Genomic DNA, 23,970 nt, shown 5'->3' with positions numbered 1-23,970 from the left:
TTTGTCGAAATCGGTGTGGAAGAATTTGACTGACCTGCACAGAGCCCTGACCTCAATCCCATCGAACACCTTTGGGATGAATTGGAACACCGACTGTGAGCCAGGCCTAACTGCCCAACATCAGTGTCCGACCTCACTAATGCTCTTGTGGCTGAATGGAAACAAGTCCCCGCAGCAATGTTCCAACATCTAGTGGAAAGCCTTCCATATTAACACCTCCATATTAACGCCCATGATTTTGGAATGAGATGTTCGACGAGGAGGTGACATACTTTTGGCCATGTAATGTATGTGTACATTTATTTTGCCACACTCGCACACGCAACGTGCTGGTGTGGCCAGTATGTAAAGGTGGCGTGTTGCCTGGTGTCGCCTTGTTAATGCAACGTTTCTAAAAACCATAGGTGGAACTTGCGAAACAGACTAAACAGACCAGGCCGGGGTTTGGAGTTTGAGAAGTCAATGAGAGAAGTGAAAAATGATTCCTTTGTTAATTTTCTTGAAATCTAAAGGCACAACCTAGATTTGAGCAAATGACTTAACTAGTTGAACATCTTAATACTCCAACCTCGTGAAAGTGACAAACTGACACTTTTTCATTTTTGTCCAAAACAACTTATATCGAAGAAGTGCTTTTGATTTGACGGCCTGCACATGCTCAGTTCAGTGCGAGATGACCATTAAACCCGCTGACGTGTTTCTACGCATGAGCTTAGCAAGCCAACGTCGTCATGACGTTCACCTACAAGTGTGATCAGGGATTTCACCTGGAGAAGCAGTTTCTGCCTATCTTCATACTGTACAATCTTTGTTGTTAACGTCCAAATGTGGTAGTTGCGTCACAGGATCTCTTTCCATTTCCCATGAAAACCAGATGCATCTGTTTGTTCTGGCCTCGCAGAGGGTGATCTCTATGCAACCAGGCAGCCAAGAACACCATATTCAGAATCCAAGAACACCATATTCAGAATCCAAGAACACCATATTCAGAATCCAAGAACACCATATTCAGAATCCAAGAATACCATATTCAGAATCCAAGAACACCATATTCAGAATCCAAGAACACCATATTCAGAATCCAAGAACACCATATTCAGAATCCAAGAACACCATATTCAGAATCCAAGAATACCATATTCAAAATCCAAGAACACCATATTCAAAATCCAAGAATACCATATTCTAAAAGTGAGTTCCCTGTGGAACTCATAGAAAGCTCATCTATTTCTTTCTCAGACTTGTCTTGAGGTAACACTGATCTCACAGGCTTATGTACCAGAATCAAATATTTAATTTTGTTTAGCCACGACCAAGGTAGGTGGAGTTCAAACCACAAGTTGGGAAACACAGCATGGTCTCCAGCGGTGCTTAGAAATGTGTAATGAAAGTGTGTGTGTGTGTGTTTGACTGTATGTGTGTGTTTGCATGCATGTGTGTGTGTGTGATATAGTGAGTGAATGACAGATAGAATGAGAAAGGGATGTAGTACTGAGATGTTGGGCTGGTCCATTTTTAGCCCAGTCGGATTGTCTAAATTGTCTAAATTATCATTATGTAGCTAATAATGGGGGTAGATTTTTGGTCCCAGTCCGCCCGCCCGTGTGTGTGTGTGTGTCAGTACATGCTTGTCTTTTGTTCCTGACTGTCCATCTGATTCTCTGATTCAGCAGACTGTGTATCACCCCGTGACCTGGTTGCCATAGAGCCAGTCGGACCATGGCCGGCGGTGTGGGGGAGAGCCAGCTTCAGAGGATTATCAGAGATCTGCATGGTACACTGCCATTGTGTGTTTTTGTGTGCGTGACTGCGTGTGACTTCTCGCGTGTCGGTCCCTTTGTAACAACCAGTGCGTGCGGGCCTGTGTGATAGTTACAGGGGTAGAGTCAGAGAGGGAGAGAAAGATAGAAAGAGAGTAGGATCACAGAGGTAGAGAGTGACAGAAGGGTTGCAGTGGCCTCGATGTAACTGGCTTGGCCTCGGCTTCAAGCCCGACAGCATTTCTTTCCACACATTGGTTGTCCGGTCTCCTCATTGGGACGACATCATGGAGCCGACCCTCTCCCCCAGTCCCCGGGGTGTACCCCCCAGGGTGTGGCTGGGGCGACAGAGAGGCCCTGTCAGCATGCAGCGAGAGAGAGAGGGGGTGCTTAGCCTCAGGGTGCACCCGTCACGGGTGTCTTTCCTGTTTTTACGCTGGATGAGAGGCAAGTGGGTAATTGTACTGAGCTGGGATGTGTGAGGAAGGGGTCATCTGTGTGGAGTTAGAGGTTGTGGGTAGGGGTTGGGGAGACATGCCTGGGTGGATATACTGGTTTGACCTGTATATGACCTGGAAACCATTGAAATGTATCCAGGGCACTGTGAGGATATTACATCTGACTGTGTGTACTGTATTTGTGGTACATTGTAATGGTTTCTAGAAATTTTAGGGTTTCTGTGCCCACTTAAAACGTTCCACAGATACTGTGCCTATTGGCCTAGATCGATTTACGTTTTTTTTTGTTTAGTTCAGGAGAAAGAGGCTACCAGGTCAGGGACGATCACAGTAATGTGTTTCTCTCAACAGGTAAAGCTCGTGTAGTAGAAACTCAGTTCCTGTCAGCTGTGTATGAGTGAGGGGAATACTTGTGTAACGTCGATGTACAGTACCAGTCAAAAGTTTGGACACACCTACTCGTTCCAGGGTTTTTCTTTATTTTTTACTATTTTCTACATTCTACAATAAGAGTGGAGACATCAAAACTATGAAATACCACATATGGAACCATGTAGTAACCAAAAAAGTGTTAAACAAATCAAAATATATTTTATATTTGAGATTCTTCAAAGTAGCCACCCTTTACCTTGATGACAGCTTTGCACACTCTTGGCATTCTCTCAACCAGCTTCATGAGGTAGTCACCTGGAATCCATTTGAATTAACAGGTGTGCCTTGTTAAAAGTGAATTTGTGGAATTTCTTTCCTTAATGCATTTGAGCCAATCAGTTGTGTTGTGACAAGATAGCGGTGATATACAGAAGACAGCCCTATTTGGTAAAATATCAAGTCCACGTTATGGCAAGAACAGCTGTGCTGATTCAGATGACCTGGCCTTCGCAATCACCCGACCTCAACCCAATTGAGATGGTTTGGGATGAGTTGGACCGCAGAGTGAAGGAAAAGCAGCCAACAAGTGCTCATCGTATGTGGGAACTCCTTCAGGACTGTTGGAAGCTGGTTGAGAGAATGCCAAGAGTGTGCAAAGCTGTCATTAAGGCGAAGGGTAGCTACTTTGAAGAATCTCAAATATAAAATATATTTTGATTTGTTTAACACTTTTTTGGTTGCTACATGATTACATATGTGCTATTTCATAGCTTTATGTCTTCACTATTATTCTACAATGTAGAACATCGTATAAACAGAGAAAAAACATGTCGCTCTCGCTCTCTCTCTCTCTCTCTCTCTCTCTCTTGTCCTCTCTCTGAACCACAGATGCTGTTGCTGAGCTCACTAAAGAGTACAGGGAGAATAGGGAGCCAATCACAGATGATAGTCCCAATCTGCAGAAATTCTCCTACAAACTGGAGTACCTTCTACAGGTGAGTCACTCACTGTTCATAGACAGTGGTATAGTACGAACAGTGTTTTCCCTTTCTTTAGGCGGGACCAAGGCCCCAAAGCAACATCCAGGACTGGTTAATTAATCAAAACATCTATAGATCAATACGTTTTTTTTTCCTACCAGACACAGATTAAGCAACATGCTTTTCAATCCAGGATTAGGTGTAATCTGTGTCCAGGAAACCGCCGCACAGAGTCCAAGTCAAATCAAGGCCAACCTGCTATGCTCACCAATATGGCATTGTTCAGATCTCTGTACAGTAGGTCACGTACAATTTGTCGCTAACACGTCATCTACGCTTTTCAGTTTGACCAGAAGGAGAAGACAACATTTCTTGGCACCAGAAAAGACTACTGGGATTATTTCAGCGACTGTCTGGCCAAGATCAAAGGAGCCAACGATGGTATCCGCTTTGTCAAATCCATCCCTGAGGTATTGAGATCAGCACTTTTAAAGGTCAATTATAAGGATTGTCAACTGTTATTACACAATGTATAGTAGTAATTCATACATAATGACGTTCTATCTTTAGAGTTCTTTACCACTTTTTTTATGGGTCACAGCAAACATTTCTGAAGTTATGTATACCATTACAGTTTCACCAAATGTGAAATAATGAAGGAACAAATTAACTGTATCTACAAATGATCTACCAAATCTACTTTGACGCATATTTCCCTTGTGTGATGAAACGGATAATACTCCTGACATTGCAGCTGTCACGGATTGCATAATTAACATAGATGCATTCAATTGTCAGTCTCACTGATAAGTAGTTATAAGGGCATGGGGGAATTTAGCATTCTGCCGGGTAGTGGATACTAGCCATGAAAAACAAATCATATTTGTTAACAGGATCTACACAACAGATTTAGTTGAATATGGATGATTGATTATAGACCACTTTTGAGGAATGAAAATGTCTGACGAACTCTGATTTTAACTATCCCTTTAATGGACACATTCAGGAAACATACGCTAGTTTAAGGCCTCATTGGCAGAGGAACAGCTATCACATATATTTGCTGTACAGCACTGTGAATATTTCCTGTACTTTTCCCTTCCAGCTGAAGACTTCTCTGGGGAAAGGCAGGGCTTTCATTCGTTACTCCCTGGTGCACCAGCGACTGGCCGACACGCTGCAGCAGTGCCTGATGAACCAAAGGGTGACCAGGTAAAACTCGACCCAGCACAGGATTCACAGGTCATTGGTTGAAATCCCTGCGGCAAAGAGGGGGTCAAGTCTCAAATAAATATCATACTTGGAAACTGCAAAGTGAGCAGACACTTTTTTTTTTCAAATCTCAAACCTGACCCCACTCCAGCAACAGTTTTAGCCGTTAAACATGGTAGGTCATAGGTTCACGTCTGGGATAGTGTTTGGCTAAATGAAGGGACTTGTTTATGTTACAGACTACTATTCTGAAATCGATTGTTTCAAGTAAACAACGTCTCCTTCCTGATTCTTGTTAGCGCCTTTCATTTCTCTTTTCCTTTGTGGTGTTTTACTTCTGTAAACGTTTCCCTGTTCCTCAGGTGAGTAAACACAGTGTGCTGGTTCTTATGTTGCCAAAGGTTACTGGAAGCAGTGTTCAGTGGGAGGGGAGTAGACGTTGTCTGACTCAGTATAGATACAGCATTTTGTACCAATCCGCTTCTCGAAAAGTTACTTCTCCCGTTGTACAGAACCACGTCTATATGCTCTATGTACTTGTGAAATGTACCTGTGTGTTTGTAAAAGGCATGTACATTAGTGCAAAAAAGTACTTTTTGTATGTGTCGAAGTGATTTAATATAAGGAACAATCCAAGTGTGTTAGTGAAGGTATTTCTATGTGAATGTATGCACATGTGTGTAGTTATGCCTATCTCTCAACTCATTTCCCTGTATATGCTTCTCTCCTTCTCCTTGCAGTGACTGGTACTATGCTCGCAGCCCCTTGCTGAAATCCCACCTCAGTGTTGACATTGTAAGTCACCTGTATGAGCTCAACGAGATCCAGTTTGACGTGGCTTCCAGGGGTCATGACCTTGACTCGTCCTGGCCCACCTTTGCACGGTAACCAATTGCAAAGTCATTATGTTTATAAATGCACCCCACACTCAAGATGCTGCGCATTGGATTGAGGAATTTATCAAATGTAGACACTTGGTGATGTCCCCTCATCACATGTGTGTTTTCTTATCTCCAGGAGGACACTGGGCATGCCCAACTCACCTGGCCACATGTGGAAACCACCCAGTCGCAGCTCCAGCATTAACAGCCTGGCCAGCACATACTCACAGGTACTGACACAGATCCTCAGAGCTTTTACTCTACTGGGACTAATATGGTTCTATAAGGAGCTAGTCATATCTTGTGAGATCATACAGTATTTCTAGTGAAGTCTTAACAATGTGTCAAGTCTGCAGTACTCACTCTAGTACCCTGTTTCTCTAATAACCCCCCAGCACGCTCATGAGTTCCCCGGCAGTCCTGAGTACGGCCCGGGCATGCTGAGCGAGCTGAACGAGTCGCTGCCTTCCGGCGTGGAGGTGAGCATGTTGGACGAGCTCCGCCTGGAGCTGGACCAGTCAGAGCTGAAGCAGCGGGAGCTCCAGGACAGGGTGCGCCTGATGGGGGAGGAGGGTGCTGAGCTCAAAGGCGTGGTGGTGGAGCTCCAGAGGCAGCTGGATGTGTCGCTGACCGCACAGGAGGAACAGCAGGGTATGCAAGGGACCCTGAAAGCCCTGGAGAGGCGTGAGGAGGCCTTGTCCCACGAGCTGGAGACCCTGAGGGCTGGGGAGAGGGCCAGGGAAGCAGAACAGCGCCACCTCCAGGAGAAGCTGGTGGCCGCAGAGGGGAAGAACGTAGAACTAATGGCCAAGCTGGACGGTGTGTTGGATGAGAAGGGCCAGCAGGTGACCAGCTATTTTGACTCAGCACAGAAGATCCACGAGCTGCTGGACAGACTGAAGGAGGCAGAGGGGGGGAAGATAGAGGCTCTGGCAGAGGGAGAGGATAGGAGGCGGCAGGCCGAGAAGCTGGCAAATGAGCTAAGGGTCAAGGAGGTGGCAGCAAAGGAGGATGAGGCCAAGCTGGAGGCGCTGTCAAAGTCTGCTGCAGAGGAGAAGTCTAAGTTCGCAGAGTGTGCAGAGGAGCAGTGTATAGCCATTGACAAGCTGCAGGGGGCATTGACTTTGAGGGAGAAGGAGGCCAGCAACCTGCAGAGGCAGCTGCATGACCTCCAGAGTGCTCTGGAAGAAAGGGAGATACAGGCCGAGGAGGCCAGGGACAGGGCGCAGGAAGAGAAAGAGGAGATCCAGGGAAGCATGGGCAATCTGAAAGAAGCCTTGGAGGTGGAACTCCTCTACCTGAAGAAGCAGTTGAAGACCAGAGAGGCGGAGCTGCTCTCCAGCACCCAGAAGCTCCAGCACCTGGAGGTCCAGAGCCATAGCCTGACCACAGAGCGCGATGGCCTGAGCACCAACCTCTCAGAACTGGAGTCCAGCGTCAGGGAGCAAGCCAATAGGATCGAGGAGTACAAGACCCAGTGCACCAACCTGATGGAGCTGAACGGGAAGTTGCTGGGCACAGTGAAGAGGAATGAGGAGCTGAAGAAGGAGCTGGCAGAAAGCCGGGTAGCCCTTGAGGGTGAGGTGGCTGCTCTGAGGGCCTCTGACAAGCAGTTGAGGAGCCAGCTGGACGACGCCAAAGTGACTGTGGATGAGAAGGACAGGAGGCTGCGTGAGGAGAACCGGGCCTTGGACGAGAGTCTGCAGAGGGCAGCCATGGCTGCCGAGGTGTCAGACGCCGCCGGCAAACGGCTGGAGCAGGAGAACCTAGGCCTGAGGGAGGAGCAGGCCACAGTGAGGGCGGCCCTGAGCTCCATGCAGGATGAGCTGAAGGCCATCCATGGGCAGATCGGAGAGCTGGAGAAGAGCTTGGGTCGGTCCCGCCGGAGTGAGGCCAGCCTGCAGGAGCAGCTCAAAGACCGGCAGGCACAGCTCGAGAACAAGGAGAAGGGCTGTGTAGAGCTCCAGGCCAGGGTGGAGGCCCTAGAGGCCAGGGGTAGGGCACTGGAGAAGGCTAAGACAGATGCAGAAAAGGCCTGCGCCAAAAAGACAAAGCTGATAGAGAGGGTCACCACCGAGAAGCAAACGGTGGAGAGAACCCAGCTAGTGAGGAGCTCTGCCCAGGCCAAGGAGAGCCAGGAGATAACCGCCAAAATGACCATGGTAGAGGGCCAGCTGGAGGTGAACATGAAGGAAGTGACCAGGCTCCAGGCAGAAGTGTTGGATCTGAGGGTGCAGCTGAACACCTCTGCGGAGGACAGGATGAGGAGCCAGGCCCAGCTGGAGGTGACGGAGGCCCAGAGAGACGAACTCAGGACCCTAACGGAGCAGCTTAAAGCCCAGACCGAGGCACTCAACCAGAGGCACGTAGCCGAGCTCCTGCAGTGCAATGAGAGGGAAGAGGCACTGAGCAGGGAGCGTGACCGGGTGGAGGCAGCCACCAGGGCAGAATTGGCTGCCGCTGAGGCCTCCGCTAGAGGAGAGCTGGCCACACTCAAGACCCAGAACGAGAGGCTGGCCATGGAGAATGCTGAGACACGCGAGAGCCTCCACCGGGCCAATACAGAGATGGCAGAGCTTGGGATGACCATATGTAGACTGACGGCAGAAAGGGAGGAGGCCAAGGAAGGCTGGGCGGGGGAGGCAGGCAGGATAGGGGAGCTAGAAGAGCGGACGTCCAGGGAGGTGGAGCGGCAGGAGGCTTGCATGGCCGCCCTTCGCCAGGAGAACGCCAGCCTGAGAGAGGAGCTGAGGATGATGGAGAACCTTCCGGCAGCCATGCTGGAACTCCAGGAGAAGCTGGAGAAGGCGGAGGGCCAGGTGAGGAGCCTCAAAGACTCAAGTCGGGAGGAGATGGAGGCGGTCAAATTCCAGATGAGCTCCGAGAGCATGAATCATCAGAACCAGATCAAGGTGAGTTTGACTGGAGTTCTGTGAAAAGCGTGTGCCTTGGGGGAATCCCGGACAGGAGCAAAATCATAGCATTACGGCAGCACATGAAAGGGCAGTTTATGGTGTATTTCCACCCAGTGTTTACCCAAAAGTCTCAGACTTTTCTGTTTCCATCTGCGGGGGTCAGCACCCGTGTCTCACTGGGCCATGACTCAGACGGACCTGCTCTAACTTGGGGCCAAAGCCAGGTCACTGGTACTTTTCAGCTGACATTTAAATTACAATGTCTGACTGTGGACTTCAACACCCAGCGGAGGATGTTGATTCTGCTCTTCACAAATCCTCACTGTCAGCCCTAGCTACGGAGACACAATTTCCCTAGTATATCATAAGGGTGTAAACAGTTAATGATTACTTGGCACCATTAGAACACCTGTGTGTTTTACTCTCCATTAGAACACCTGTGTGTTTTACTCTCCATTAGAACACCTGTGTGTTTTACTCTCCATTAGAACACCTGTGTGTTTTACTCTCTATTAGAACGCCTGTGTGTTTTACTCTCCATTAGAACGCCTGTGTGTTTTACTCTCTATTAGAACACCTGCGTGTTTTACTCTTCATTAGAACACCTGCGTGTTTTACTCTCCATTAGAACGCCTGTGTGTTTTACTCTCCATTAGAACACCTGTGTGTTTTACTCTCCATTAGAACGCCTGTGTGTTTTACTCTCCATTAGAACGCCTGTGTGTTTTACTCTCTATTAGAACACCTGTGTGTTTTACTCTCCATTAGAACGCCTGTGTGTTTTACTCTCCATTAGAACACCTGTGTGTTTTACTCTCCATTAGAACGCCTGTGTGTTTTACTCTCCATTAGAACGCCTGTGTGTTTTACTCTCTATTAGAACACCTGTGTGTTTTACTCTTCATTAGAACACCTGCGTGTTTTACTCTCCATTAGAACGCCTGTGTGTTTTACTCTCCATTAGAACACCTGTGTGTTTTACTCTCCATTAGAACGCCTGTGTGTTTTACTCTCCATTAGAACACCTGTGTGTTTTACTCTCCATTAGAACACCCGTGTGTTTTACTGTCCATTAGAACACCTGTGTGTTTTACTCTCCATTAGAACACCTGTGTGTTTTACTCTCCATTAGGACACCTGTGTGTTTTACTCTACATTAGAACACCTGTGTGTTTTACTCTCCATTAGAACACCTGTGTGTTTTACTCTCCATTAGAACACCTGTGTGTTTTACTCTCCATTAGAACACCTATGTGTTTTACTCTTCATTTGAACACCTGTGTGTTTTACTCTCTATCAATCCAGAGTGTGAATGATGAGCTGGGGAAACTGAGAGTCCAGCTGCCAAAAGAGCAGGAAAAGGTGTCCGGTCTGGAGGCCAAAGTCTCAGAGTTAGAGGTCTGTATCTTCACCTCTTCGCATTATTCACATACAGTGCATTCAGAAAGTATTCAGACCCCTTGTATTTTTCCAAATTTTGTTACAATACAGCCTTATTCTAAAATATATTAAATTGTTTTTTCTTCTTCATCAATCTACACACAATACCTCATAATGACAAAGAAAACACAGGTTTCAATAAATTGTTGCAAATTTACAATAAAAAACAACTGAAATTATCACATTTACATAAGTATTACTCAGTACTTTGTTGAAGCACCTTTGGCAGTGATTACAGTCTTCAGTCTTCTTGGGTATGACGCTACGAGCTTGGCACACCTGTATTTGGGGAGTTTCTCCCATTCTTCTCTGCAGATCATGTCAAGCTCTGTCAGGTTGAATGGGGAGCATCACTGCACAGCTATTTTCAGGTCTCTCCAGTTATGTTTGACCTGGTTCATGTCCAGGCTCTGGCTGGGCCACTCAAGGACATTCAGAGACTTGTCCCGAAGCCACTCCTTGGTTGTCTTGGCTGTGTGCTTAGGGTTGTTGTTCTGTTGGAAGGTGAACCTTCGCCCCAGTCTGAGGTCCTGAACAAAACATCCCCATAGCATGATGCTGCCACCACCATGCTTCACTGTAGGGATGGTGCCAGGTTTCCTCCAGACGTGACGCTGGTCTGAGAGTCTTTAGGTGTCTTTTGGCAATCTCCAAGTGGGCTGTCATGTGCCTTTTACTGAGGAGTGGCTTCCGGCTGGCCACTCTACAATAAAGGCCTGATTGGCGAAGTGCTGCTTCCTTCTGGAAGGTTCTCCCATCTCCACAGAGGAACTTTGGAGCTCTGTCTGAGTGACCATCGGGTTCTTGGTCACCTCCCTGACCAAGGCCCTTCTCCCCCGATTGCTCAGTTTGGCTGGGCGGCCAGCTCTAGGAAGAGTCTTTGTGGTTGCAAACTTCTTCCATTTAAGAATGATGGAGGCCACTGTGTTCTTGAGGACCTTCAATGCTGCAGACATTTTTTGTTACTCTTCCCCAGATCTGTGCCTCGACACAATCCTGTCTCGGGGCTCTACGGACAATTCCTTCGACCTCATGGCTTGGTTTTTGCTCTGACATGCACTGTCAACTGTGGGATCTTATATAGACAGGTGTGTGTCTTTCCAAATCATGTCCAATCAATTGAATTTAGCACAGGTGGACTCCAATCAAGTTGTAGAAACATCTCAAGGATGATCAATGGAAACAGGATGCACCTGAGCTCAATTTCAAATCTAGTAGCAAAGGGTCTGAATACTTATGTATAGAAGGAAGGTATTTCTGTTCTTTATTTGTAATCCATTTGCAAAAATTTCTTAACCTGTTTTCGCTTTGTCAATAGGGGGTATCGTGATGATTTTTTCCTTAATTAATCAATTTTAGAATAATGCTGTAACATAACAAAATGTGGGAAAAGTCAAAGGGTCTGAATACTTTCCGAATGCACTGTATGACAAGAGTGCAATATAACAGACAGTCTCCAATCCCTTGTCTTGTAATGTCTTTTGTCTGTAATGTCTTTTGTCTGTAATGTAAATTTTGTTATATGCCGGAACCCAGTAAGACTAGCTGTTGCCATTGGCGTCACCATGGGGATCCTAATAAATCACAATCGAGATACATACAGTAAAACACTTTGGGAAACACTGGCAGAGAAAAAAATGATTGGCTACATGGCATGTCTGTTCAGCACTGTCATTAGACTCAATTGAAATAGCTGACATTGAAATAGCTGAAAGCAAAGAATCAGTAAGATTCATAAGAATCTTAAGAATTCATAAGATTATCATATAATTGGGTGGATGACAAAGTCAGATGTGCACACGTCCAGCCTGTCTGCTCTGGCGTATGTTTTTACGTTTTCATTAGAGATGCCTAGGAATACATATGAGGGAGGGCAAAGAAATGAATATGAAAGAAGAGCAGGCCTGTACACACTTGACCGGGTTAATTAATACGAAACAGATTAGAGTTCGGTGTTCATCAGCCGAGTATGATAAAACAGAGAGCAGAGTGGTCTTAATCTCCTTCCTGTCCTTGCCTAGACAGGATGTGACACGTTGTAATTCATCTGCCTGTACTGTGCTATGATAATCTGAGTGAAGGAGAGAGATAGGCTGTTCATTTACAAAGCATCGCTCCTCTGTAGACTTCTTAAACCTTGGTCTGTATTAATTTATCAACCGATCAAACATCTGTTTCTGAAAGTTTGTTGGTTCTATTTTTATAACTACTGCATGTTATGATTATGTTTGATGAAGGGGGTGAATGAGGAGTACTCACGGCTGATTGGAGAGAAGGATGCTCACATCACAAAGTCCGAAGCAGCCATTTGTCAGAGTGAGGGAGAGATTCAGCACCTAAGAGACTCTGTCACCAGGTAAGGCTATAACCCCGGCATTTACCTATTATACCCCACACAGAAAACAACCTTTCCATTTAGATGAGCTAAGTAGCCCGTCTTAAGATATTTTTAAACGCATCGTACAGAATCGACAAGACAATTATGTCTGCTATTCTCTTATGTAAGTGCATGAGTCAAAGATTATGTCCCTGATTGAGTCTGTAATACCAACATGTTTCAAGCAGACCACCATAGTCCCTGCGCACAAGAACACAAAGGCAACCTGCCTAAATGACTACAGACCTGTAGCACTCACATCAGTAGCCATGAAGTGCTTTGAAAGGCTGGTAATGGCTCACATCAACACCATTATCCCAGAGACCATAGACCCACTCCAATTTGCATACCGTCCAAACAGATCCACAGATGATGCAATCTCTATTGCACTCCACACTGCCCTGGACAAAAGGAGCACCTATGTGAGAATGCTATTCATTGACTACAGCTCAGCATTCAACACCATAGTACCCTCAAAGCTCATCACTAAGCTAAGGATCCTGCGACGAAACACCTCCCTCTGCAACTGGATCCTGGATCCTGACGGGCCGCCCCCAGGTGGTGAGGGTAGGTAGCAACACATCTGCAACGCTGATCCTAAACACTGGAGCTCCCCAGGTGTGCGTGCTCAGTCCCCTCCTGTACTCCCTGTTCACCCACGACTGCATGGCCAGGCACGACTCCAACACCATCATTAAGTTTGCAGATGACATAACAGTGGTAGGCCTGATCACCGACAACGACAAGACAGCCTATAGGGAGAAGGTCAGAGACCTGGCCGGGTGGTGCAAGAATAAAAGCCTACCCCTCAACGTAACCTAGACTAAGGAGATGATTGTGGACTACAGGAAAAGGAGGACTGAGTACACCCGGGGCTGTAGTGGAGCAGGTTGAGTGTCCACATCACCAACAAACTAGAATGGTCCGAACACACCAAGACAGTTGTGAAGAGGGCACGACAAAGCCTATTCCCCCTCAGGAAACTAAAAAGATTTGACATGGGTCCTGAGATCCTCAAAAGGTTCTACAGCTGAAACATCGAGACCATCTGGTTGCATCACTGCCTGGTACGGCTCGGCCTCCGACTGCAAGGCACTACAGAGGGTAGTGTGAACGGCCCAGTACATCACTGGAGCTAAGCAGCCTGCCATCCAGGACCTCTACACCAGGCGGTGTCAGAGGACGGCCCTAAAAATTGTCAAAGACCCCAGCCACCCCAGTCATAGACTGTTCTCACTACTACTGCATGGCAAGCGGTACCGGAGTGCCAAGTCTAGGACAAAAAGGCTTCTCAACAGTTTTTACCCCCAAGCCATAAGACTCTTGAACAGGTAATCAAATGGCTACCCAGACTATTTGCATTGTGACCCTCCCCCCAACCCCTCTTTTACGCTGCTGCTACTTTCTGTTTATCATATATGCACAGTCACTTTAACTATACATTCATGTACATATGTACATACTACATCAATTGGCCCGACCAACCAGTGCTCCCGCACATTGGCTAACCGGGCTATTTGCATTGTGTCCCGCTACCCGCCAACCCCTCTTTACGCTACTGCTACTCAATGTTCATCATATATGCAAGGTCACTTTAACCATATCTACATGTACATACTACCTCAATCAGCCCGACCAACCGGTGTCTGTATGTAGCCTTGCTACTTTTATAGCCTCGCTACTTTTATAGCCTCGCTACTTTTATAGCCTCGCTACTGTTATTTTTCACTGTTTTTTTACTGTTGTTTTTATTTCTTTACCTACCTATTGTTCACCTAATACCTTTTTTGCACTATTGGTTAGAGCCTGTAAGTAAGCATTTCACTGTAAGGTCTACTACACCTGTTGTATTCGGCATTTCACTGTAAGGTCTACTACACCTGTTGTATTCGGCATTTCACTGTGAGGTCTACTACACCTGTTGTATTCAGCATTTCACTGTAAGGTCTACTACACCTGTTGTATTCGGCATTTCACTGTGAGGTCTACTACACCTGTTGTATTCAGCATTTTACTGTGAGGTCTACTACACCTGTTGTATTCGGCATTTCACTGTGAGGTCTACTACACCTGTTGTATTCAGCATTTCACTGTGAGGTCTACTACATCTGTTGTATTCAGCATTTCACTGTGAGGTCTACTACACCTGTTGTATTCAGCATTTCACTGTGAGGTCTACTACACCTGTTGTATTCAGCATTTCACTGTGAGGTCTACTACACCTGTTGTATTCGGCATTTCACTGTAAGGTCTACTACACCTGTTGTATTCAGCATTTCACTGTGAGGTCTACTACACCTGTTGTATTCAGCATTTCACTGTGAGGTCTACTACACCTGTTGTATTCAGCATTTCACTGTGAGGTCTACTACACCTGTTGTATTCGGCATTTCACTGTAAGGTCTACTACACCTGTTGTATTCAGCATTTCACTGTAAGGTCTACTACACCTGTTGTATTCAGCATTTCACTGTAAGGTCTACTACACCTGTTGTATTCAGCATTTCACTGTAAAGTTTACACCTGTTGTATTCAGCATTTCACTGTAAGGTCTACTACATCTGTTGTATTCGGCGCACGTGAGAAATAAACTCTGATTTGATTTTATACAGTCAACACCATGTAATCGTACACACTCCTTCTTCCATTCACTTAAAGTAACTGTCCAGTATTTCCAGATTTCTATGAAATATGGCCTATAATTAATTTAAAGTTGTTATTACTAAGTATGTTAAAAAGCAGCTTTCATGTGTTGGAAATATGTGGGAGTACCTCAACAACAAAATGGGGTGGGCGTATACCAGTCATTAAAATATTCATGGAAGTAGACCGCTGATTGGCCAGCTCAGCCAACAAGCCAACATGACATCATGCTCTATGAGGAAATAGCAAGCATTTTTTAAACAATCTTTTTGAGATACAAGTTTGAGGTGGGGTTTTTGAAGTGTTTTTTCTCCAATTTATGTTTTGGCCACATATACTAGTATAGGACAAGTCAACAACATTATTTGGGGTGAGTTAACAGAATATTAACTTGTACAAATATTTAGTGGACAGTTAAAGCCAATTTATGCTTACTCCAGAAATGCGATCCGGAGGCTCTGTACAGAGAGTGTGATGCAATTGCGGAGCCTCCGGAGGCTTGCGAAGGCCAAATCGAGCTAGCGCCGCACTGCGAAGGGCTCCGTATAGCTCCGCATTGACATGATTGGTTGATGGTAGGTGGGGGCAGGAGGTCCTGTATAAATACAATCAAACTTCCTTGACAACTTCCTTCACAGCAGCTCGACTCTGCTCCGCGATGCGCAAGAAGTATGAATGCTCTGACTTCTGTGGAGTCCTCATTGCAGTAAATGCTGTACGGCAACTTTAGATGTCGGATTGACCATGCAGAGCCTTGTACTTTAATATTTTTCTCTCCCTTATCTTTCTGTCATTTAGTGCTGAGGAGGCTCTCTCAACGGTCCAGGCGGTGTGTGAGGAGCTAAAGCAGAAACTGGAGCAGGCCGAGGTGGACAAACGTAGTTATTACCTTAGGACGACCGCAGAGATCGACGACCTATACCGAACCAAGAGCACCCTGGAGGAGCGCCTCATCGAACTTATCAAGTACGACCTAGTCCCTCCTCTGCACTATCCTGAGCGCGGGAAGAAAAAGACAAAGCGACAGCTGAAACTTTGATCTGTAGATCTAAGACAGGCTTTTGTTTAGAAACTGGAAAGGGTGTTGTTGTTTTCTGCCTTCGTTTGGGTGATCAGATAGCAAGGTCTGGTTCTACCCTCTTGGCTGAGTCCTGTGGGGAGTGTTTCTTCTGAGGATGCTCTCCCATAGCGAGCACAGTATGGGTCTTTGTAATGCCATCTCACCACTGACAGTCTCATCTGATGAAAAGGAGGGAGGGAGGGATCTGATGAAAAGGAGGGAGAGAGGGATCTGACAAAGGAGGGAGGGATCTGACATAAAGGAGGGAGGGAGGGATCTGATGAAAAGGAGGGAGAGAGGGATCTGACGTAAAGGAGGGAGGGAGGGATCTGATGAAAAGGAGGGAGAGAGGGATCTAATGAAAATAATGGAGAGAGGGATCTGACAAAGGAGGGAGGGATCTGACATAAAGGAGGGAGAGAGGGATCTGATGAAAAGGAGGGAGAGAGGGATCTGACATAAAGGAGGGAGAGATCTGACATAAAGGAGGGAGGGAGGGAGGGATCTGACATAAAGGAGGGAGAGAGAGATCTGATGAAAAGGAGGGAGAGAGGGATCTGACATAAAGGAGGGAGGGATCTGACAAAGGAGGGAGGGAGGGATCTGACATAAAGGAGGGAGAGAGGGATCTGACATAAAGGAGGGAGAGAGGGATCTGATGAAAAGGAGGGAGAGAGGGATCTGACATAAAGGAGGGAGAGAGGGATCTGATGAAAAGGAGGGAGAGAGGGATCTGACATAAAGGAGGGAGAAAGGGATCTGACATAAAGGAGGGAGAGAGGGATCTGACGAAAAGGAGGGAGAGAGGGATCTGACGAAAAGGAGGGAGAGAGGGATCTGATGAAAAGGAGGGAGAGAGGGATCTGATGAAAAGGAGGGAGAGAGGGATCTGACATAAAGGAGGGAGGGATCTGACATAAAGGAGGGAGGGATCTGATGAAAAGGAGGGAGAGAGGGATCTGACATAAAGGAGGGAGAAAGGGATCTGATGAAAAGGAGGGAGAGAGGGATCTGACATAAAGGAGGGAGGGATCTGACATAAAGGAGGGAGGGAGGGATCTGATGAAAAGGAGGGAGGGAGGGATCTGACATAAAGGAGGGAGGGATCTGACATAAAGAAGGGAGAGAGGGATCTGACATAAAGGAGGGAGGAAGGGATCTGACATAAAGGAGGGAGAGAGGGATCTGACATAATGGAGGGAGGAAGGGATCTGACATGAAGGAGGGAGAGAGGGATCTGATGAAAAGGAGGGAGGGAGGGATCTGACATAAAGGAGGGAGAGAGGGATCTGATGAAAGGAGGGATCTTTGCCTAGGAGTAGTCCATTCGGAATTCAGAAAGAATCCCAAGATATCAAGGAAGAAGACAGCGAGAGGGGGATATCAGGGAGGAAGACAGGAAGAGGGGGATATCAGGGTGGAAGACAGCGAGGGGGGATATCAAGAAGGAAGACAGTGAGAGGGGATATCAGGGAGGAAGACAGAGAGGGGGATATCAGGGAGGAAGACAGCGAGGGGGGATATCAAGAAGGAAGACAGTGAGAGGGGATATCAGGGAGGAAGACAGCGAGGGGGATATCAGGGAGGAAGACAGTGAGGGGGATATCAAGGAGGAAGACAGTGAGGGGGATATCAGGGAGGAAGACAGTGAGAGGGGGATATCAAGGAGGAAGACAGTGAGGGGGATATCAGGGAGGAAGACAGCGAGGGGGGATATCAAGGAGGAAGACAGTGAGGGGGATATCAGGGAGGAAGACAGCGAGGGGGATATCAAGAAGGAAGACAGTGAGAGGGGATATCAGGGAGGAAGACAGAGAGGGGGATATCAAGGAGGAAGACAGTGAGAGGGGATATCAAGAAGGAAGACAGTGAGAGGGGATATCAGGGAGGAAGACAGAGAGGGGAATATCAAGGAGGAAGACAGTGAGGGGGATATCAGGGAGGAAGACAGTGAGGGGGATATCAAGGAGGAAGACAGCCAGGGGGGGATATCAAGGAGGAAGACAGCGAGGGGGATATCAAGGAGGAAGACAGTGAAAGGGGATATCAAGGAGGAAGACAGTGAGGGGGGATATCAAGGAGGAAGACAGCGAGAGGGGGATATCAAGGAGGAAGACAGCGAGGGGGATATCAATGAGGAAGACAGTGAGAGGGGATATCAAGGAGGAAGACAGTGAGGGGGGATATCAAGGAGGAAGACAGTGAGGGGGGATATCAAGGAGGAAGACAGTGAGAGGGGGATATCAAGGAGGAAGACAGCGAGAGGGGGATATCAAGGAGGAAGACAGCGAGGGGGGATATCAAGGAGGAAGACAGTGAGAGGGGATATCAAGGAGGAAGACAATGAGGGGGGATATCAAGGAGGAAGACAGTGAGGGGGATATCAAGGAGGAAGACAGTGAGAGGGGGATATCAAGGAGGAAGACAGCGAGGGGGGATATCAAGGAGGAAGACAGCGAGGGGGGATATCAAGGAGGAAGACAGCGAGAGGAGGATATCAAGGAGGAAGACAGCGAGGGGGGATATCAAGGAGGAAGACAGTGAGGGGGGATATCAAGGAGGAAGACAGCGAGAGGAGGATATCAAGGAGGAAGACAGCGAGGGGGGATATCAAGGAGGAAGACAGTGAGAGGGGGATATCAAGGAGGAAGACAGTGAGAGGGGATATCAAGGAGGAAGACTGCGAGAGGGGGATATCAAGGAGGAAGACAGCAAGAGGGGGATAACAAGGAGGAAGACAGCGAGAGGGGGATATCAAGGAGGAAGACAGTGAGAGGGGGATATCAAGGAGGAAGACAGCGAGGGGGGATATTAAGAGGGAACAGAAAGCGACAGCTCTCGTCTGCTTATGAATTTTCAGTTTTTTTGGCAGGCATTGCTCTCTCGCTCTTTCTCTCTTTTTCTGTGTCTGGGTGTGTCTCTCTTTCGCTCTCTCTCTCTCTGTGTCTGTGTCTATGTGTCTCTCTCTCTATGTGTGTGTGTGTATGTGTGTGTGTGTGTCTCCCCTATTTGCATAGCTCTCATCCCCTGTAGGGCATAAAACACAATGCCAGCTCCCCTGGGGTGTCCTTATTTAACCACAATCTTTTTTGTTTGTCTTAATTTACTCCTACATTGTTTTATATTCCAACTGCTCATTGGCAGAGAGACGTACAGTACATCAGAACAGGGGGTCGTTGGAAGTGCATGTAAAATTAGATTAGGACAATATAACCAGAATAGCATGAATAATGATTTTGTTGACTTTATTGAGCTCATTTTTACAGGGACAGTACACATGAATCGACGTTTCAGGGAAAGTGATGGTTTTAGCTCGTTTTCAACCGCAGTCCTTGGGGATGTTAGAGAGTCCATGAGCAGGTGGACACTAAGTTTAGTCCTCAAATACCCACAAATCACAAAAATGTATGATTCACTGATTACAAAGAAACCATGCCTAAAGAAACCTCACTGAGCAGACAATATCCTGATTTTGAAGAGGGGAACAACCAGACTGATGTAACCTGCCCTCTAAAGGCATCCGCATGCTTCCCAGCCGGAAGACTTTGTGCAAATATTATGACAACATTTTGTGATGTTTTTGTTAGTTTTGGATTTACTTACGTTTTTTTCCGGTTGTTCGGGCACACATTTTTTTCTTGAGGCAAACCGAAGTTGGTAGCCAAAGTCGACGCCCCTACATCGGTGATTGGTCAACAGTAGGGATTCTTCAGTAAAGTTTTTGTTGTCATTCAACGAGAGACGACTCGTTTTCATGCACATTTAGTCATTGAGAAATACTGTTCCAAACATCTTAGTTAGATGTAAAATCACGTGACTAAGATCTTCTCGTCCAAAACGTCAAAGTTAATATCAGATTTCTTAAATTATCTTAGATTAATTCTGAATATTGTGAGGAAGTGAATGCTGGCTATGGCGTCTCAAAATAGACAAACAGTACTATTGCCTCTTTTTCTGTGTTTTTCAAGTGAATGTCTTTTATTTGAGCACACCTGTTTGGTTCAACGAGCCGACTTCGGCTAGCCGCCAGCGGAACTGAAGCATGCTGACGCCTTAACCGCCCACCTGTGTGTGTCTGTCTTTGGGTGTCTGTCTGTGTGTGTGTTGGTGATCTTTTGGGTCCATTGTACTTCCATGCTGGATCCAAACATAAAAAATGTATTGTGTGTGTGTGTGTGTGTGTGTGTGTGTGTGTGGGTTCCTGCAGGGATAAGGATGTTCTGTGGCAGAAATCGGACGCTCTGGAGTTTGAGCAGAAGCTGTGGGCAGAGGAGCGGTTGTTGCAGGACAAGGAGACCACCCACTGCCTGGGCTGCCAGGCCCATTTCACCTGGTGGTTACGCCGACATAACTGCAGGTGGGCACAGAGAGTGCGCTGACTCACTAGATGGCCTTGTTATGTCTTGTTACAGGAACAATGGACAACATGTTAAGCGCTACTAGCAACACAACCAGATAGCAGAGGAAGAGTAGGCAATGATTTGACTGAGATTTCAACTTGTGTTTTCACACACAATACACTGCCAGTCTTGGCCGAGATTTGGATTAGTGATCAGCGCATGTGTAGTGGAAAAAGGAAGTAAAATCAAACCAATGTTATTTGTCACATGCGCTGAATACAGTGAAATGCTTATTTACAAGCCCTTAACCAACAATTCAGTTTTAAGAAAATTCCCCAAAAAGGGAAGAGATAAGAATAACAAATAATTAAAGAGCAGCAGTAAATAACAATAGCGGGGCTGTATACATGTGGTACCAGTACAGAGTCAATGTGGAGGCTATATACAGGGGGTACCGGTACAGAGTCAATGTGGAGGCTATATACAGGGGGTACTGGTACAGAGTCAATGTGGAGGCTATATACAGGGGGTACCGGTACAGAGTCAATGTGGAGGCTATATACAGGGGGTACCGGTACAGAGTCAATGTAGAGGCTATATACAGGGGGTACCGGTACAGAGTCAATGTGGAGGCTATATACAGGGGGTACCGGTACAGAGTCAATGTGGAGGCTATATACAGGGGGTACCGGTATAGAGTCAATGTGGAGGCTATATACAGGGGGTACCGGTACAGAGTCAATGTGGAGGCTATATACAGGGGGTACCAGTACAGAGTCAATGTGGAGGCTATATACAGGGGGTACCGGTACAGAGTCAATGTGGAGGCTATATACAGGGGGTACCAGTACAGAGTCAATGTGGAGGCTATATACAGGGGGTACCGGTGTCGAGGTAATTGAGGTACTGGCAGAGGAAGCTGTAATGGCAGTGCTTCTATTGCTTTTAGAGCTGACTGGACACGTCAGAGAGAGTCGGTGACTTTGTTTTGTTTGTATCGTGGCTTCCACAGACTTCGGTCTGACTGGTCATTTGAATGTCACTCTTGAATTGATGTTGAGAGAAAAGGTGTTCCGCTCTATTGCACTGTGATACAATAGTTTCCAGAAATTTAGAAAATCTGAGAGGTTTCAGGTTTTGGGTGAATGTTCCACAGTGTTATAATACTACAGTACACTCTTCTTGTTTCAGGCTGTGTGGACGTGTCTTCTGCTACTACTGTAGTAACAACTTTGTGATGACCAAGCACAGTGGGAAGAAGGAGCGTTGCTGCAGGGAGTGTTACTCCCAGCACAGCGCCGTGGTGGAGAGGTTCACCGAGGGTGAGCTGAGCCCCTCCGATACCCAGCCACCTCCCCTCAGTTTTGGGCCTCACTCACCCCCCGAACCAGCCCCCTACAAACCCACTCCCAGGGTTAAAGGTGAGATGTACACACATATGCAAACGCACAAATATCATACCCCCAAAACATGCTAATCTCTCACCATTACCATAACAGGGGAGGTTAGCATTTTTTGGGGGGGTATGATATTTATGCCTCTGTAACTCATCATTATTCATGATTCATTCAGGACTATCCATAATCATGGTAGCATCCGCATTGATGTAGAAGTGTTCATATTATATTCTTATTTACAATAAAAGTGACTCCAAAATGACAATACATGATTTACCAGTCATTGCTATTGGGCACAAAATAATATGAAACACAACCAAAACAAACAAACAGCAAATGCATCCAACAAGTTCGTAGAGTCACAAGCTTGATGAGGTCCTTGTGTGCTAGGAATATGGGACTAAAGACTAAACTTTTGACAACTTTAATACACATATAAGTGAATTTGTCCCAATACTCTTGGTCCCCTCCATGGGGGGGACTTTACAAAAAGTGGTGTGGGGTGCCGGCCACCCCTAGCCTGGTTCCTCTCTAGGTTTCTTCCTAGGTTCCTGCCTTTCTAGGGAGTTTTTCTTATCCACTGTGCTTCTACATCTGCATTGCTTGCTGTTTGGGGTTTTAGGCTGGGTTTCTGTACATCACTTTGTGACATCTGATATAAAAAGGACTTTATAAATGTGATTGATTCTAGGGGTTTACCCTGTTCTGAGCAAAAAGGGAAACATTTTTTAATCTAATTTCTTTACTCTCCATTCTGCTTTACTGCATTCATTTGAAAATGACAAAACTCGCAGCGGAGATTGCGTTTAGATAAACTTTTAGATAAAGTTTGTAAGTGAATTAAACATGTTCAATTGCTTTGATTAGCTTATTCTCTCACTGCCCTGAGTTTAAGAGAAGGGTTTAGCTATCTTGGAATTAAAAACATTTCCAAGAACAAATCCAACTTTATTTTCAAGAATCGTATTTCTTCTTGAGTTATGGTAATGAGCTTGAGTCTGTATTCACGCTCCCGGATCCGGGATGGCTAAGTGCTAGAGGTTAACTATGTATTTTAGACATAAAAGCTGACAGTATCTCATTTTTATCCACATAAAATATGCGTTGAAATACTATCAGAAAGATTTTGGATAATTTTCACACCTTTTCATTTCCTTTAAACCGGTCAAACTTTTGAAATTCCCCTGGTCCCTAAATGGCCTCTTTCTGTGAGAGAAGCAGAAATGAAAAATAAAACGTTACTGATGTCAACTAGATTGTTGATGATGCATTGATCATTCTATAAATGTATGCCCATTATTGTGGTGATCAAGGCTTTCTTTAATATTCTGGACAAGCATCAAGTAATGACAGAATACAAACTGCATCTATCTAATTATAGACTAAGAAGTTGACTAAGAAATAGCCTACCAAATGTCAGAAATTATAAGCAGAAAAATATCTAAATGAGGCTTAAAAGCTATTTTTTCCCCCTGCACAGCCTATTGTTCTGCCATCCCTGAGTAACGTGTGCAGGTAGCCTACATGTTGCCTGGCTACCCAAACTCCTTGCTACGGCCAAACGCTATTCCACACCCACGGACGTTCGTTTCTTCTCCGCAATGAGTCTGGATCCGAGTACCCCCCCAACGATTTCTAGGACGCAAACACCTTCTAACTGTTCTGATTGGACCCAGAAACTGATGGGTTGGGCCAGAGCCAGAACTTTGATACTCTAGTTGATTAGAGATGATCCAATCTCGGATGACTTTGTTTTGTACAACACCCCTCATTTTGAAGTCGCCACAAAAAGTATCTAGCGAACTAAAGTATCTAGTGAACTAAAGTATCTAGTGAACTAAAGTATCTAGCGAACTAAAGTATCTAGCGAACTAAAGTATCTAGCGAACTAAAGTATCTAGCGAACTAAAGTATCTAGTGAACTAAAGTATCTAGCGAACTAAAGTATCTAGTGAACTAAAGTATCTAGTGAACTAAAGTATCTAGCGAACTAAAGTATCTAGTGAACTAAAGTATCTAGTGAACTAAAGTATCTAGTGAACTAAAGTATCTAGCGAACTAAAGTATCTAGCGAACTAAAGTATCTAGCGAACATAATGCAGCGGAATAATTCAGTTTGAGTCGTCAGGCAAGCC

At 45.9% G+C, this 23,970-nt stretch overlaps 1 protein-coding gene across 4 annotated transcripts in view; it reads left to right on the top strand.

The window, feature by feature from the left end:
* LOC110485093 (FYVE and coiled-coil domain-containing protein 1) overlaps positions 1–23,970 on the top strand; it is a 44,697-nt gene that overhangs the window by 9,304 nt on the left and 11,423 nt on the right. For 2 of the 4 annotated variants that reach the window (XM_021556168.3, XM_090184568.1), the window contains 12 exons: positions 1,674–1,774; positions 3,479–3,585; positions 3,915–4,040; positions 4,676–4,782; positions 5,523–5,666; positions 5,800–5,893; positions 6,059–8,575; positions 9,884–9,976; positions 12,256–12,374; positions 15,837–16,004; positions 20,306–20,455; positions 21,630–21,859. In XM_021556168.3, the coding sequence (XP_021411843.2) occupies positions 1,720–1,774; positions 3,479–3,585; positions 3,915–4,040; positions 4,676–4,782; positions 5,523–5,666; positions 5,800–5,893; positions 6,059–8,575; positions 9,884–9,976; positions 12,256–12,374; positions 15,837–16,004; positions 20,306–20,455; positions 21,630–21,859 (3,910 nt within the window). In that variant the 5' untranslated portion in view covers positions 1,674–1,719. Of the gene's footprint in view, positions 1–1,670; positions 1,775–3,478; positions 3,586–3,914; positions 4,041–4,675; positions 4,783–5,522; positions 5,667–5,799; positions 5,894–6,058; positions 8,576–9,883; positions 9,977–12,255; positions 12,375–15,836; positions 16,005–20,305; positions 20,456–21,629; positions 21,860–23,970 lie in introns of all 4 variants that reach the window. The other 2 variants (XM_021556221.3, XM_090184610.1) reach the window with 2 other exon arrangements.

Source organism: Oncorhynchus mykiss, chromosome 1 (assembly GCF_057628025.1).
Source record: "Oncorhynchus mykiss isolate SJ-2025 chromosome 1, ASM5762802v1, whole genome shotgun sequence".
NCBI lineage: Eukaryota > Metazoa > Chordata > Actinopteri > Salmoniformes > Salmonidae > Oncorhynchus > Oncorhynchus mykiss.
This window is presented reverse-complemented; position numbering and strand designations above follow the sequence as displayed.